Here is a 14,892-nt window from a genome sequence, read left to right on the forward strand (position 1 = left end):
AGAGGCCATAAAGCACTCTGCCAAACACTCAGCTGCGCTGCCAGGTCTCAGCCCCAGCTCACGCTCACAGCCCAGCCTGGGGCACCTTGTGCATGCAGGGACCGTGTCCCTGGTTCGTGGTTTATAAAGGGAACAGGGCAGGGGACGAGCCCCGGGCCCTGCCCCACAGGGACAGCCCCCGCCGGGCGCTGCGGCTGCCGCCGGCCTCGAACCCGCGGCCCACGGTCCTCGGAGGGGGGGGGAGGGCCCAGCCAGAGGGGGGCGGGACCACGGCGCAAACCTCCGCCAATGGGAGCGGGGGGCGGGCCGAGGGGCGGCGCTGATTGCGCGGAGCGGCTGTCAGTCAGTCAGTCAGGAGCGCAGCGCAGCGCCGAGGAGGGGGAGGCCATGGCGGTGGACCTGGGGCTGTGGAGCGGGCCGCTGAGCCTCACCGAGGTGGAGCAGAGACCCGCGCAGCCCCTGAGGGTCAAGTACGGCTCGGTGGAGATCGACGAGCTGGGCAAGGTGCTGACGCCCACCCAGGTGAGCGGGGGCGGCCCCCAGGGGGTGTGTGTGAGGGGGGGGGGTGTGCGCCTGCCCCCCTGAGGGAGCCACAAAATGGCGGCGCGGTCATTCCGGGGGGAGCTGCGGCCGCGGCCCGCCCTGGCTGGCGGTTCGGGACGTCTGGCTTTGAAGCCTTGGCCATAGGTGCCGAGCGGCCTTGAACGTTCAATATCGAGCGTGGCTGGTCACGCCTGGCCTCCGTGCGCGGCGCTGCCGGCAGCTCCTGCTGACGCTGTCGTCGCTCCAGGTGCAGCACCGCCCCACCAGCATCGAGTGGGATGGCTGCGACCCCCAGAAGCTGTACACGCTGGTTCTCACGGACCCTGATGCTCCCAGTAGGAAGGACCCGAAGTTCAGGTAATGGGGGTGGCCCGCATGGACTGAGCTGAGGCTCAGAAGGAGGTGGGGAGCGTGATCTAGGTTGCGGCAGTGGGGCTGTGGCTGGGGATAGGAACAGAGCCCTGGATAGGATCAGAGCCCTTGTATCTGTCCTTGAGACAAGGACAGCGTGGGGAAGAGGAGCTGCTTTTGCCAGGGTTATTTGGAGGTCTCCTGCGCCTTGGAGAAGCATAGCATTTGCAGCTCACTAATATGAGCCGTGCATGAGTTGGAACTAGGTCTCTTCGTGCTAGCAGTAAAATATTAAACCAGGGACCAGCTCACTTTTGCTACATCAGGCCACTTGGAATCACTTGTAATGCTCGCTCTTAGAGGGTCAGACTGTGGGCGTGGTGGAGCCGCAGGGCAGGATGACAGCTGACTGATGGGCTCTGCATCCTGAAGGAGGCAGTACGTGCTGTGGGCCTGACACCTTTGGGTCTGACCAACCAGGAATGACAGTGGTTAGCTTCAGTCACCCTACTCTGACAACTTTGGGGGAAAACTACTGCTCAGAGTAAGGAAGGGTCTTACCCGAGGGCTGTGACGCAGCCTGACTGGTTCTTGCCGTCTCCTTTCAGGGAATGGCATCACTTCCTGGTGACCAACATGAAAGGCAACGATGTGGGGAGTGGGACCGTGCTGTCAGATTACGTCGGGTCGGGACCCCCCAAAGGAACAGGTCAGTACCCGGCTGCAGTTAGGAGGAGCTGAGCCTGGCTGTGCTGCGAGCGAGCAGACGCAGCACTCAACGGCACGGTGTGCGTCTATGCAAACCGCATGCTGTGCCACAGGAGCGACCCTGGGGGGCCTGTCTGTAGCCAGCCCTGGTCACTGATCACGGTGCCCCTTGGACATCGGATGACGGATCCGTGCCCTTCTGCCTGAATTCAGTAGCTGGGGCAGGGGGAGCGCAGTTTAGGGACAACGTGAGTCATTCATGCACCTCTTGTACATCTCCTTTAAGCTCCTTTAGCTCACACTTATCCTGAGAACGATAGCAGCAGCTGCCAGTGTGCCCCAGGTGGACACAGGCTTGTTCCCTGAGCAGCTGGGGTTGCTTCAAAGCCACCCTTAAACCCCAGAACTGCAAGTAAGGTGCACTTGTTGTGCTGTCTCCTCCCCACAGGACTGCACCGGTACGTGTGGCTGGTGTACGAGCAGCCGAAGCAGCTGAAGTGCAACGAGCCCATCCTGTCTAATCGCTCCGGCGACAAGCGAGGGAAGTTCAAGGTGGCAGCCTTCCGCAGCAAGTACGACCTGGGGGTGCCGGTGGCTGGCACCTGCTACCAGGCGGAGTGGGATGACTACGTGCCGAAACTCTACGAGCAGCTGTCTGGGAAGTAGGGAGGAGGCACCTGCACGAGCACTGCGTGGCACCCCCCGATCCCCCAGAGACCAGCCTGCTCGAAGCACCTTTCTGTAGTTCTCTTTGCCTGTGAGTTGAACCCGGCTGCTCCCGCACTGACCTCTTGAGCTGAACCATAACCTTGTTGCCGTCCACACGCTGAATCTGCCTTGGTGTTGGTGCAGTCTGGACTCGTGCTGTGCTTCTGTTCCTGTACGTACAGCCTGTAGCTAGCTCAAAAAGCTTCTGAAAGGCGTCGCTGCGAGGGGCAGCCCCTCCGGGCCGACCTGCTCAGGGGAAGTCAGACCCTCTGTGAATCGCTGCCACCTCAGGAGTGTCCCTGCTGTACTGAAGCAGTGTTACGCGGCACTGGTGCGGGTGCAGAACCACTTCTGGTTGGTGCTGGCTGCGGAGCCTTCTCTTTCCAGGAGGGGAGAAGGCAGCAGTCAGAGGGAAGCTGCTTTTTGTTTTCTCCCTCAAGCACTGGGCCAATGAGGTGAACCACTAAAGTCATTACGTTAAAGATAACGAGAAGGAGGAGGCAGGGAAGCTGGTTATCTTCTGATTCTCTATTCTCTTCTGATCTCTGTTGCCACTCGAAGCAGAGCGGCTTTGTTTTGTTCATGTTCTGTTGTGACCCAATGTGTGCTCGCAGTGCAATTAAAAACTTACCAAGGCGGGCGGTGTGGTTGTGTCCTTGGGGAGGAGGGGAGTGCTGGCAGCTCGGCGCGGCGCCGTTCCTTCCCCTCCCGGCGTGGAGGAGACGAGGCTGGAGCCCTGCGAGGGGAGCTCCACATGGGCAGTGCTGCCCGAAACACGCGTTGAGCCTAGAAGATAAGTGCTGATGCTTTAGGAATGGAGCTCAAGGCAGGCACGTCCTTATAGCCAGGACAGCGTCGCTTACCCCCCAAAAACCTCCACCACTACGAACATTTGCATTACTTGCTGCTCGTGGGGCAGCATTTGCTCACAGGTTCCACTCTTAGTTGCAGATGTCGCCTCCTGTGCTAAGGACCACCAGTTACTCACCTGAAGGTGCTTCCCAGCCGGGCTGCAGGGCTGCAGTTGTGCTTTGCTCCTCCACCAGCCTGCAGGTGGCGAGGCCTGGTGGTGGTTCCTCAGCACTCGACAGAAAATGAACCACAACTCATGGCTGTCTTAATTAAAAAAAAATGAAGCTAATGTGATTCTGCTTCACAGAAACAGAAGCCTTTCCCCCTTTTTTTAAATTCTTTTCTCAAAGGTACTGTTTATTGAGGAGTGTGTAAAACACACGTTCTAAGCCTCAAAATGCTGCAGCGATGCCCCGTAAAAACCGGTTACCTCGTACTTGCAATTAAGACCTGAGCACACCCTGTGAGTGGAGGCTGCAGGTAAGCACGCAGCTGTGCTATGCCACCACCACAACCACTGGAATAGCTCCTATACACAGGACCAGCAAAGAAAAAAAGTCAGGACTGACAGTTTTTCAAGGAAACACCCCAAATAAAGACTAAGATCCATAAGACAAAACACACAGGTGGAGAGGAGGTGCTGGAACACCTACGTTACACGGTGCTTCGCAAGGGCTGGTTCATAGCCTGGGACTTCTCAGGCTGGAAGAAAGGCAAAAAAGCTGAGAGCAACAAGCCGTTAGTTAGCGTGAAAACCTCCCGTGCCCAGAAAAAGGGCTTTGGAGCAGCCCAGGAGCTCCTCCACCAGCGGTTCCTGCAGCAGCAGGCTGAAGGACGGGGCCGGAGGGACGTCACCGCCCTCCGTGCACCACCGAGAGCCGCGCTGCGGTGGGACCCCCACTCCCCCCCAAGGGCCCACGGCGAGCCCAGCTCCCACCTGCGGGGAACGGGCAGGGGCAGCCCCGGAGCCCTTCCCACAATGAGACAGCGAGGCGTTGTGATGAACACTTTTATTTACAAATATAATTAAAAGCTCTGACAGTTATTCATGCTCTTCCTTTGAACCTGAAAAATGTTTTTTTGTTCTTTTGTTGTTTTTTTTTCTTTTTTTTTTTAAAGTGCATGCAAAAGAAGTAAAGCCTTTTTTTTTTAATCTTTTTATTGTAAGAAAATACACAGTTTGAAAGTGTGAATAATGCAATATTTATGACCGAGATCATGGGTTTGGGGGTGGACTCGGGGGAGGAACAAAAAAAAAAAAAACGAAAAAAAAGAAAAGAAAGGGCTCAGGATGATCTGACAGACAGTGTTGAACTCCAAGTACTGAACCGGAAAGTGGGCGGGGTGGCAGGGAGCAGGAGGGAAGGGGGGAAAGAAGTAAAAAAATTTTTGATCAGAGAAACAGTTAAAATACAATATGAAAATAAGTAAAAGCTCTCCTTAAATTCCTTCTATACACAAAATACACGATTTGACAAAGCCCAATTTGTGCTACTGGGATCCTGTGGGCTCATTTAAGTGTATTCACATTCTCTGCGACAGCAGAAAATGATTATGATACAATCAAGAATATGCCGAGGACCGAGGTCTAATCCCCGCCTCGCCTGGCATGGTTCTTCTAAAAATCACCAGATCTTTGCCCCGCCCCTCCCCACCCCCAAAAAAGTAATAATATGTCACCACTGATATGTACATCACGATTAAGTTTTTTTCTGTAAAATGTATCAAATTTCTCAATCTTTAATAAAATTTTTTATTATTTAATTATTCCTGATGAATAAATACCAAAAAAATAAAAATAAAATAAAATAATGCAGCAGCTAGTTAAGGTAAGGCTGCGGATTTAGTCTCTCTCCCCCTGGGTTTGTATATATCATTTGAGTATTTTTTTTTGCTTTGTACTTTCGTAGATTGGTGGTAAAAATGAGTGATTGCTCAAAAGCAACAGACATCCACTTTTTTTTTTTCCATTAAAATTGTCTCCAAAGTTTTCACTGAAACATTTTTAATCATTGCACAGAGACATCAATACTGTGACATACTATGGAAAAGACCGCCAGGAGCTGTCCTGCACCGGGACTTGACACAGGGGGAAAGGGGGCCCCTGATGGAGTAAGAATATACAGGCACTAGTCCGACACGATGTCAGTAAGAGAGACAGAAAGAGAGAGAGCACGCCCGTTAACATGGGGAATGTTGGTTTTGCAAGTTTCATAATTATTTTGTTTGCTTTTTATCCTTTTTTTTTGTTAAATGGCAAAGAAATTTAATCTCATCTATAGTCCTCCTTGGGATATTCTAATGTGACCAAATTCCCAAAGCCCATCCGCAAGCTCTCCATGTCAAACGTTTCAATCTCTCGCTCCTGCCTTTCCAACAGAAACTTTATCCTCTCGCTGCGTTCCTTCTGGAGGGCAGCTAGCTCCTCTTCGATCTGAAAGAAGCACAGTCAGCAGCCCCTCAGGGCACGGTGCGGCAGCTCCCAGCCGGGTGCCGACCCCACCGAGCCCAGCCCTGGCCGTGCGCGAGGCGAGATGGGTGCGTGCCAACGGGTACCTCCTAGCAGCCCACCCAACGCCTACCTTTTGTTCCAGATGTGCTCTGCGCAGCGACACCCGTTGCTCCAGCTTCTGGAGTTCTCTTTCATGCTGTGCTTCTGTCTGCATCTTAATTTTGCTCTGGTACGCGTTGAGGAGCTCCATCTCCTGCTGGAGTTGCAGTCTCAGGGCTTGGCATTCCGCTTCTTGAGCCTCGTCCAGCCGGAGCTGTAAGGGGGAAGAACACCGCGTGCTGCACGGACTGACGGCCCGACTGTCCCCACGCCGCAGGCCCAGGGGCAGGAGGAGCCTCACGCTGCACCTACCGCCTGCGAGGCCATCATCTCGTTGATGCTCTGCTCGTACTGCTCTGCCAGGATGGCGAGCTTCCTCGTCTGCTCGTCCTTCAGGCTCTTCAAAATTGTCTTGTGCTCACTCTTTGGAGTTACTTCCAGCTGGTGATTCTTCAGTGCTTTGTACTGCTTAGTTTGCACTTTGCACGTGTCCTGGAACTGCTTTTTGATCTGCATTTCCATAGCCTGCCAAGGAAGGAACCATGTGAAGAGCACGAAGAGCTTTGGGAATGGAGAGGTTATAGCGCACCCAAAAGGAGAGCCACAGGTGCCCCGTGCTCTGTGCCACCTCCTGCCCCTGTACCTGGGCGAGGAGCTGCTCCGTGCCTGCAGTGCCAGCTCCAGCCCCTGCTGGGGTGCTGCTGACCGCGGGCCTGGGCCAGCATCAGGACCAACGAAACCCCCTTTAGCTATTTCCACCTTCTGCCACTGCTTCCTGCGGCTCGCCCGGCCCATCGCCTTGCCACCTGCCTCCCAAAATGCAGGGCGGCCTGGCTCTTACAGGCCTCCCGTTCTGATACCCACAAACGCCTCCACCAGCTGCCTCCCTCACCACAACCACACTACGTGGAGACAGCAGATCTGACAGCTAGCGAGAGTGGGACAGGATGAATAAAAGCACTCTGCTGCTTTTTTTTTTTTTTTTTAAGGCATTCTGAGGAGGAGCAGTAATCTCCCAGGGCAGCTCAGAGGTTTCTAACCAACCCGCAGCTGGTCTAGGGCAGAGCACTGCTCAGCACACCCAGGTTCTCTCCCTTTGTTGCCTTTGAAAGCAAGGAGGCATCAGCCAGCCCCTTCCCACATCGAGGTCTGTAGGCTGACACGAGCAAGGGCATGCAGACAGCACAGGTCATCATCCGTCAGCAGCAAGTTCTGTCACACTTGGTTAAGGACCAGCCTAGTTTTACCCAGCAGCCTCAATTAGCACAGCACTTAAAAATAATCCTTGTTGAGCTCCTTGCTATGGTAACTTGCAACTTCCTTACACCAAACAGCTCTGAGCAAAGGCAAGGGACGCAGAGGAGAGCACAGAGTGCTGGTGGAGAACGCTGGCTCTGCGGTGTGGGTGCTGTGCGAGGAGTGGCAGGCGCACAGCCTGCCTGCCCAGCAAGCACGGCGGGACAGAGGGTGGAAGAGGAGGAAGGAAAGCTTCCAGCACCTTCAGGTTCTTTGGTTGCTGCCGGAGCTCCATGAAATGCTTCCTGTGCAGCTCCCGCTCTCGCCGCTTGTTGTATTCCAGCTGGTTCTCGAGCTCAGTCTGGTGCTGCAGCCGGATCAGGTCCATTCGCAGCTTCTGCAGCGTGTGTAGCTGCCTGTACTCCAGCTCGCGCGTCGACTCGTCGTGCCGGATCAGCATGGCGTGCTCCATTTCTTTCTGGGTCCGCTTCTTGTTTAACTCCTGCACAAGAGCACAGCAGAGCACAAGACAAAAGTTGAATTTACAAGGCCGGGTGCCCTAGTCACTCCTTTAGACAGCTTCTATGACTTTCACATGCCACAGAAAAACCCGAAACCAGCAGCACGATGAGAATGGTAATAAAGCAGCCACCTAGCATCCCTGTTACCGCTCCTCTGCCAGCTCCCAGGTCCCCTGGTGAGTCTCCAGCAGGTGGCACTGGGGCCACACGAGAGCCGTCTGCAGCTGCTGAGAGCCCTGAGGTATTTAATACATCCTCGGGTGCTCCAAGCTGGGGTGACTGACAGCACTGTGCAGAATTGGGTATTTTCTGTTTTAAATTGCCTTAGCCCCTGCTAGACGCACCACGATAGGAGGCTTCTTATTCATCACTAATACTAGAATGGCCAAAGCGGGGGAGATCAGATCCAACATGGATTAGGTTTTTCTTACCTAGTCCACCGCCACACACAGGTGATTTCTGGACCCAGGTGCAGTATCTTTTTGTAAAATGAAAATATATTCCAAGTTTCATGCTACTTTGCAACGTGTACATAATTGTTCCTCCACACAGAGCCCTACAGTCTAGGAAAACCTTCACCACGTTGCAGACCAAGGAAGAGGATGATAACTGACTCTCTCCCTGATTGCTGCTTTTATTTCTGTCTCTGGGTATTGCCAACAACCTGTAGAGCCTGGAGCTGAATCCAGCTCAGCTGAGCAGTGATTACAGCTGTACCTCTCCCTGGTGATTTGGTGACCTTCACAGATGGTCTGCTGGTATGCCTCTGCTTCAGCTCTCAGCTTACAAACCCATCGCTACGCTTCATGCTAGGCTCCGGCACAGCAGGGGCTGCTTCGCACTACGTACACATCCAGTGCCCAGCACGGGGAGTGCCCCATGTTGGCTCAGTCTAACAAATTTTTGCAGTCAAAGCAAGAAATCTAATTAGAAATTCTGAGTTGTTGCTTCATGCTGTAATCCTGTTGTACTTCTCAACGTCAGCACCTGCAAGCAGGTCCTCCAAATCTGCTGTAACCACTGTGAAGGCATTGCACGTGTTCATGTTTGAGCCAAAGTTGCACCCTTGACAGCCAAAATAAAAAACGAGATCTACTGATACGCTGAAATCTTTTCCTGTCTGTGCAAAGGCAGCTAGCACACTGAGGAGGCAGTCTGGGCGTTTAGCTGTGACACTTGTGCCTTACACTTAGGACAGGCCAACCAGCTGCTCTGGGGCCCATTCCACGCCTGATTTCAGTTCAGGTAGAACAAACAGAGGCACTCCACTTCTCACAAACACTTTCCCATTTGCACAAGAAAACCTCTTGGATACTTGAAACATCAAGAAAAAACGTTTTAAAAGTGTTATTTACTTCAGGTGCCTGATCCAGTGAATATGAACTAATTAGTAGGGGCATGATTTTCAGGAAATAAACAACACTTACATCATTCAGAGAAAAAGGTCTTTTTAGAGCTTAAATGCAAGAACTCAGAGGAGTGTTTCCTGGTTAAAATACACTCAAATAGCATACTAGGTAACTGAATTCTGTTCTCACCCTTGCCACAGAGCTTACACACAGTGTTAAGTGTGCCCAAATCTGATTTTTCACACAGTCATTCATTTTTGGGGTGTCTCAACTCTTCAGTTGAGACTTCTGGATGTGAGTTGCAAAGCAGCTGAGCAGCCCCAGGCACATCCAAAGTCAAGGGCAGCAAAGCTCTGACTAAGTAAAATACTGGGCACCATTAAGTATCATGAAAAATTTGATGGTAGCAGACTAAATAAATGATTATTAGAATTTTTTGACCACTCTTTCACTCTCAGCCTTTACTAAAATACCTTCCCCTTCTCATAGTCCTTGTCCAAAATAAACATTCCATAAAGAATTCAGATCCTATAGCGATGACCACAGAAAAATACCTAGAAGTAATAATTCTTTTTCCAAAGTGGTATTTGACTATATGCAGCCCATAAAGCGAGGGCTAATAAGAAATGAGGAAAAGCAAGATGTTGAACAGCTTCTCCTTAAACTACCACCCATTCTGGGTGTGCTGAGCGCTGGTTTGAGTGGAGCCCAATAGCAAAAGCAACTTCTGATTATTTGCAGATGCTCAGAACACAGACACAACAGGACTGAATTTTGGTATTTCTTACATTTGTAGCATTTTGGTCTGCAACTTAGTATTGATCTTTTAAGGTTATTACTGTTTCACTACACAAATTTTAACTGCCTGAGCTTCCTTCAGCCAACAAGCAGAACTCCTCACAAGATGTTCTTTCAGCCACCCCATCCTACAGGCGGCCCTGACACTCAACACGGCATAAACTGCCCCGTGATGTGAAAGCAGCCCAGCAGGCTCCCCCCAAAAAAACTAAAGGCCCATGTAATGTTTCTTTCTGCAAGCCTGTTATGCCACCCTCCTCCTTCAATAAATAAAAGCAGCCATGTGCCAACTACATTTCTGTACGGAAAACGGGTTCCCAAAACACTTTTCCTACATTTTTCTCAGTTCTGTTTGACAACTTAAAATATGAAGATCTAGTATCATGCAGCTAGCAAACTTTTACAGACATGAAGCTAGAACAATTAAAAAAATGTCTGGAAAAAGAACTGAAGAGTGCCATACTTCCCGAATGTTCTGCTGTTCCATCTCGTGCCTCTTGATCATCGTTTTTCTCTTGAAGAAACGGCAGTTTTTGTCGTAGTAGAGTCTCTGCTGGCTGAGAAGATGGGCCTCCTCTTCAGCCTGTGTGTGCTGCAGGTTCTCTTTGTGTTTGGATATTCTTTCCTGCTTCTCTTTCTTCGGTGTGCTGTGGTCCTCATTCATTTCCTGCATGCATACAGAGTCAAAAAACAAGACTCTCCTTAGGATCACTGCGACACAGGACTTGGAAGACCTTCTGTTGCTGGCTACTCCTCTGCCATTCAGTTCACAGAAGGACACCAAAATCAGCAGGTACCAGGGGAACCAGACTTGTTCCCCTGCCATACCCAGCCCTACTGCTTTCAGGGCTGCATTAACACGCCAAGAGGAGCAGGAAGAAATGGCGATTAAGCACAAATGCCTCAAGGCTGAACACTGCAGCAAGGAAGAGACAGAAAACACTGCTGCAGGGGAGGCTCTGGCCATCCAGAAAAGAGAACGGGTCAAAATCCTTGGCTCCCTTCCTAGCTCTGCACCTGTTTTACAAAGGAGTCCAGCTTGGGCTTAAGTTTCCTTTATTTCAACAGGACTCATGCTCAAGTCTGTTGAATCAGGTACCCAGTGGGGCTCTTTACGTACTATCCATTCTGTCCTCTCTACATTTATAACAGCAAAGGATTTTGCTACCTGGTGGGGATGATGTACTTAAGTAACACAGTTTGGGCTAGATATAGGCTATATACCGAAGTTACTTATTTCACAGAATGGTTTGGGTTGGAAGGGACCTTAGAGCTCACCTAATTTCACGCCCCTGCCATAGGCAAGGACACCTCCCACCACACCAGGCTGTCCCCAGCCCCATCCAGCCTGGCCTTGAGCATTTCCAGGGGTGGGGCATCCACAGCTTCTCTGGGCAGCCTGTGCCAGGGCCTTACCTCCCTCATACGAAAGATTTTTTTCCTTATAACTTATCTAAATCTACCCTCTTTAAGTTTAAAACCATCACCCCTTGTCCTATCACTGCACTCCCTGACAAAGAGTCTCTCCCCAGCTTTCCTGTAGCCCCCTTTAGGTACAGGCACATCACTGTAAGGTCTCTCCCCGGAGCCTTCTCTTCTCCAGGCTGAACAACCCCAAATCCCTCAGCCTGCCTTTTTTCTAATTCATATAAGTGATCCCAGGGTTTTTATTCAAGTGACGTGTACCACTGCTCTGATTGCTTATGGCTTGAGGGGAAAAACAAATGAGGGAAAGGGGGAAGAAGAGTTCTCTATGAACTCCCATTCCCCCTCATCACCCTTGCTTTCAAGGATTCTGCTCTACAGCAAACCACAAAGGCTCCTCTAGCACCCCTAATTCTAGAAATGTTGCCAGATGATCCCAGTTCTTGAAACTTTACTAGCTGGGAATCTAAATTTGCTTCCAAGTATGACAGCATCCCTTAAACCCCTGGGCTGGCTCAGGTTAATCAAAAAGAAAGTCTAGTTCATGTTCACGTCACACCCCTTCAGCCCCGAAAACGATGGCTTCTTGCCTCTTTAATCTTTTCCTTGCAAAGCTTGTATTGTTTCTTCTGACTTTCTAAAAAGGTCGCCAGGTCTTTCTTCTGCTGAGCCAAAATCTGTTGCTGGAATTTCTTTTCATCTGCTGCAGCTGTCTTTGCCTGCAAGTCACAGAGAAAGGAAAAAAAAAGAACAGGGGTGAAGGAGCAGGTACTGAATCCAGCATAAATTGGTCTTCTTTTGGGTATTTTTTTTGTCTGTCATTCTCCCATCCTATGCTAGACACAGTCATGAGCATTTGGCCAAATGAAAGCTGCTTGCACAAGAAGAAACCATAATGCCCACATACATTTAAGAGCTTCCCCTTCCTGTCTCTTCACCGAAACCACCCCAGAGGGCAGAAGCCCACTAATTACCATATAATTAATGTACCAATTTCTAAACAGGCTGAGTGACAGCAGAAGGACAGGTTACAGCACCCCAAGCTTTGTCACAGCCTCATTAACACGCCTCAGCCATGAGGCAGAAGCCCCCCCAGGTGCCCCCAAAGTTTGTCAGTCTCTTTCAGGTGGCTGTCGCTACCTACAGCATTGGTGGGTGCCACTGGAGCGCCCGTCACCCAGAGGGTCAGCTTGTAGCTGTGAAATTATTTCACAAAACTGCAGCTCCACGCAGTGACCACTCCGTGTGCTCAAGAACATGGGTTTTAAGCAGTACTTCCTCCGCCCTTTCCCTGAGACCTGGTACACACCTCTCCCTCTCAATCTTCTCGTACATTGAGGGAGCCTACATCCGTACTCACCTCTTTCTCCATCACAGCCACTTGCTTCTTGGCCAGCTTCTCCAGCTCAATGGACGAGTTGTTGGCATGCGTCTCCACCTCCTTCTGCAGCTTGAGGCGGTGCTCATCCATCTCGGCCTTCAACTTGTTTTCCAGGGCGATCAGCTGCTTCTGGTGCTGGCGCCGCATCCGCTTATATCCTGACATCTGTTCCCGCAACTCGTTCTCCTGCTCATGCTCATGGATCTGCCTTGTAACCTGATGGCAGGGAAAGGGAAAGAACTGCTACGTGGCCGCCTTCGCTGCCCCGTTAACTGCTTACCTGTAAAGCAGGCCATGATCTGCTGTGCTCGTAGAAGTCAACTTTCAGGGAATGCTGTTTGAGGTTTCACAGGGTGCTACTGTTCAATATCACAAACCAGGCCAAAAGGTTTCTCCCTCCTCATTCTCCCCCCGGTATTTTCCTGACAACTCCACATGCATTTTCAGTAACACAGCAGAAATGTCACGTTATGAACAGAGGAACCAGCGGGTTACCACTCATCAATACAGGAAACACTGGAGGAGATCTGGAAATGCAGGTGGCTGTTGTACAACCTTCTTCAGACACAGGGCTCAAATCCTGAAGGTTACATGGGCTTACAAGGTAGTACCCACTTTGAGAAACTCACCGTTCCTGGAAGCCCCAAGTTACCACCGTTCCAGTTCAGTCCCTCAATACCTATTTCCTGAACCTCCTTCAAAATTTCTTCTTGAAATGCAGGAAGATAGCAGACTGAGCTCATTCCCTACCAGAACTGAAAGTTTTCTAACAAGGGAACACTGTTCTGGAACTGTGTGCTCTTAACGAGACTGATCAGATGGTCTAAGCAGATTTTAAACCCTGCTCAGCTGAAACAAACTCACAGGTTCCACATAATTTCCATGCCTAAGTACAGCCATGTGAAAGCAGGAAAAAAACACCCAGTAAGTTGTGCCAAAATTTTTCAGAAGAAAACTTGAACGGTAATGCTTCCATTTCAAAAGATGAAAAGTGTCCAAGACTGATTTGGTTTTTTTTATTATTTTTTTTTAATTAAGAATACAGCCCCAGGAACGTCACATATAGAAGATCGGCAGATCTTTATATGATAGCCCTGGGAGCCAAAAGCCTTTTGCATACACGTAGAGCTGCAGTCTGATTCCAGAAGAGGGGACATCTTCCTTCACACTAACAATGAGCAGCAGAGCTGAGCCCTTTGCAGGGGATTACGGAAGCTTTATGAACCAACAGCCCTTCCCTTCCTGCAGCCTGCAAGAGCCCAGCCTCGCTGATGAATTTCTCCAGATGCAGCCAGGAGAAAGAACTGGCACCTGCTCCAGCACTGCTGCCACTCGGAGGTCACGTTTTGGAGATCTTTAAGGAAAGTTCAGGCTTAGGATGGGATGCACCTGAAGACATTCATTGTGATGATGCACAAATCATGTCCTCCTTGCACAAGGAATTTTGGGATGTTATTTTGAAATCGTCTGGATTGAATACATGCTTACACTTCAGCCACTGGTGTAACGTGGAAGCCTTCCTTCCTATGCTTGAGGCTGGGTACTGAAACCCACCTCAACCAGGCATCAGAACACGTGGGAGTGTAGGAATGACTGCTGAAACACAAAGCCATGTACTAGCGGGGTGTTTTGCTATAGCTTAGGAAAAGTTTGGGGAGATCTGGTAACACCAGGAAGCAGCACGGGATCTGACCGAATGCGCCGTGTTTCAGGCCCCGCCTGGTTGCAAAGAGCAGAGCACTCTACAGGGCACGCTCAGCACCAAGAAGTTGGCAGAACAAGGCAAACAGCAAGAACATAAGAAACACAGATCTAGAAATCCACTACCAACCTTGCCAGTTTTCCCTTTGCCCTAATCTCTAAAAAACAGAAGCAGCATTTCATTCCTGAAGACCAGGGAGAAGAAGAGCAGTAGGGAGAAGAAGAGCAGTAGACTTTGGACATTTTATGAATCTGATGTCTGCATTCAGCATGCTCATGCTGAAGAGTTAATTTATCACCATAAGCTCGAATTAAGACCAACACTCTTCAGAACTCCGGCCTCGAAGATGAGGTCCACAAATGGTGATCTCAGAGACAGCATGGATGAAGTTGGAAGAAATTGGAATTAGCTGCTGGATGTGACCAGCTCGGTACCAGAGAAGCACTTCAGACTAAATACGTCAATACCTGGATGATTATGGTTTTAAAGATGAAGCCTGTAATGGGTGCACGGCCTCAGTGACCATCTGAAAAACAATATCTGGGCAAGTTTCAGTAATCACCTATCTAGCGTTCTTAGACAAAGGCACTTTGAACTTTAAAAAGCATTTTGCAAATCTAATCCCACAGATTACGATGGGAAAAGATGAAAACTGAACTGCTCACTGCAAAATTTCTCCTCCACGTAACCAGAAAATGTCAGGATCCTTTTAAGCAGAAAACTGTGGTTTCCTGAGGCTCTACTTGAAGCATGTTGAATCAGTCATC

The 14,892-nt window shown here is 50.4% G+C and overlaps 2 protein-coding genes across 12 annotated transcripts in view; one reads left to right on the top strand and one right to left on the bottom strand.

Annotated features, from left to right (window-relative positions):
* The first annotated feature begins 290 nt into the window (after positions 1-290).
* On the top strand, positions 291-2,946 carry PEBP1 (phosphatidylethanolamine binding protein 1). The gene is made up of 4 exons (XM_035556948.2): positions 291-522; positions 791-900; positions 1,503-1,603; positions 2,051-2,946. Exons 1-4 carry the CDS (start codon positions 388-390, stop codon positions 2,266-2,268), a joined length of 564 nt encoding a protein of 187 aa, XP_035412841.1. The 5' UTR covers positions 291-387; the 3' UTR covers positions 2,269-2,946.
* TAOK3 (TAO kinase 3) overlaps positions 2,731-14,892 on the bottom strand; it is an 84,688-nt gene continuing 72,526 nt past the window's right edge. For all 11 annotated transcript variants that reach the window (XM_035556941.2, XM_035556932.2, XM_035556939.2 and 8 more), the window contains 7 exons: positions 12,403-12,639; positions 11,633-11,761; positions 10,081-10,284; positions 7,212-7,451; positions 6,026-6,238; positions 5,745-5,927; positions 2,731-5,596 (listed from right to left, as the gene is read on the bottom strand). In XM_035556941.2, the coding sequence (XP_035412834.1) occupies positions 5,435-5,596; positions 5,745-5,927; positions 6,026-6,238; positions 7,212-7,451; positions 10,081-10,284; positions 11,633-11,761; positions 12,403-12,639 (1,368 nt within the window). In that variant the 3' untranslated portion in view covers positions 2,731-5,434. The remainder of the gene's footprint in view (positions 5,597-5,744; positions 5,928-6,025; positions 6,239-7,211; positions 7,452-10,080; positions 10,285-11,632; positions 11,762-12,402; positions 12,640-14,892) is intronic.

Source organism: Cygnus atratus, chromosome 17, assembly GCF_013377495.2.
Source record: "Cygnus atratus isolate AKBS03 ecotype Queensland, Australia chromosome 17, CAtr_DNAZoo_HiC_assembly, whole genome shotgun sequence".
In the NCBI taxonomy this organism is placed as follows: Eukaryota; Metazoa; Chordata; class Aves; order Anseriformes; family Anatidae; genus Cygnus; species Cygnus atratus.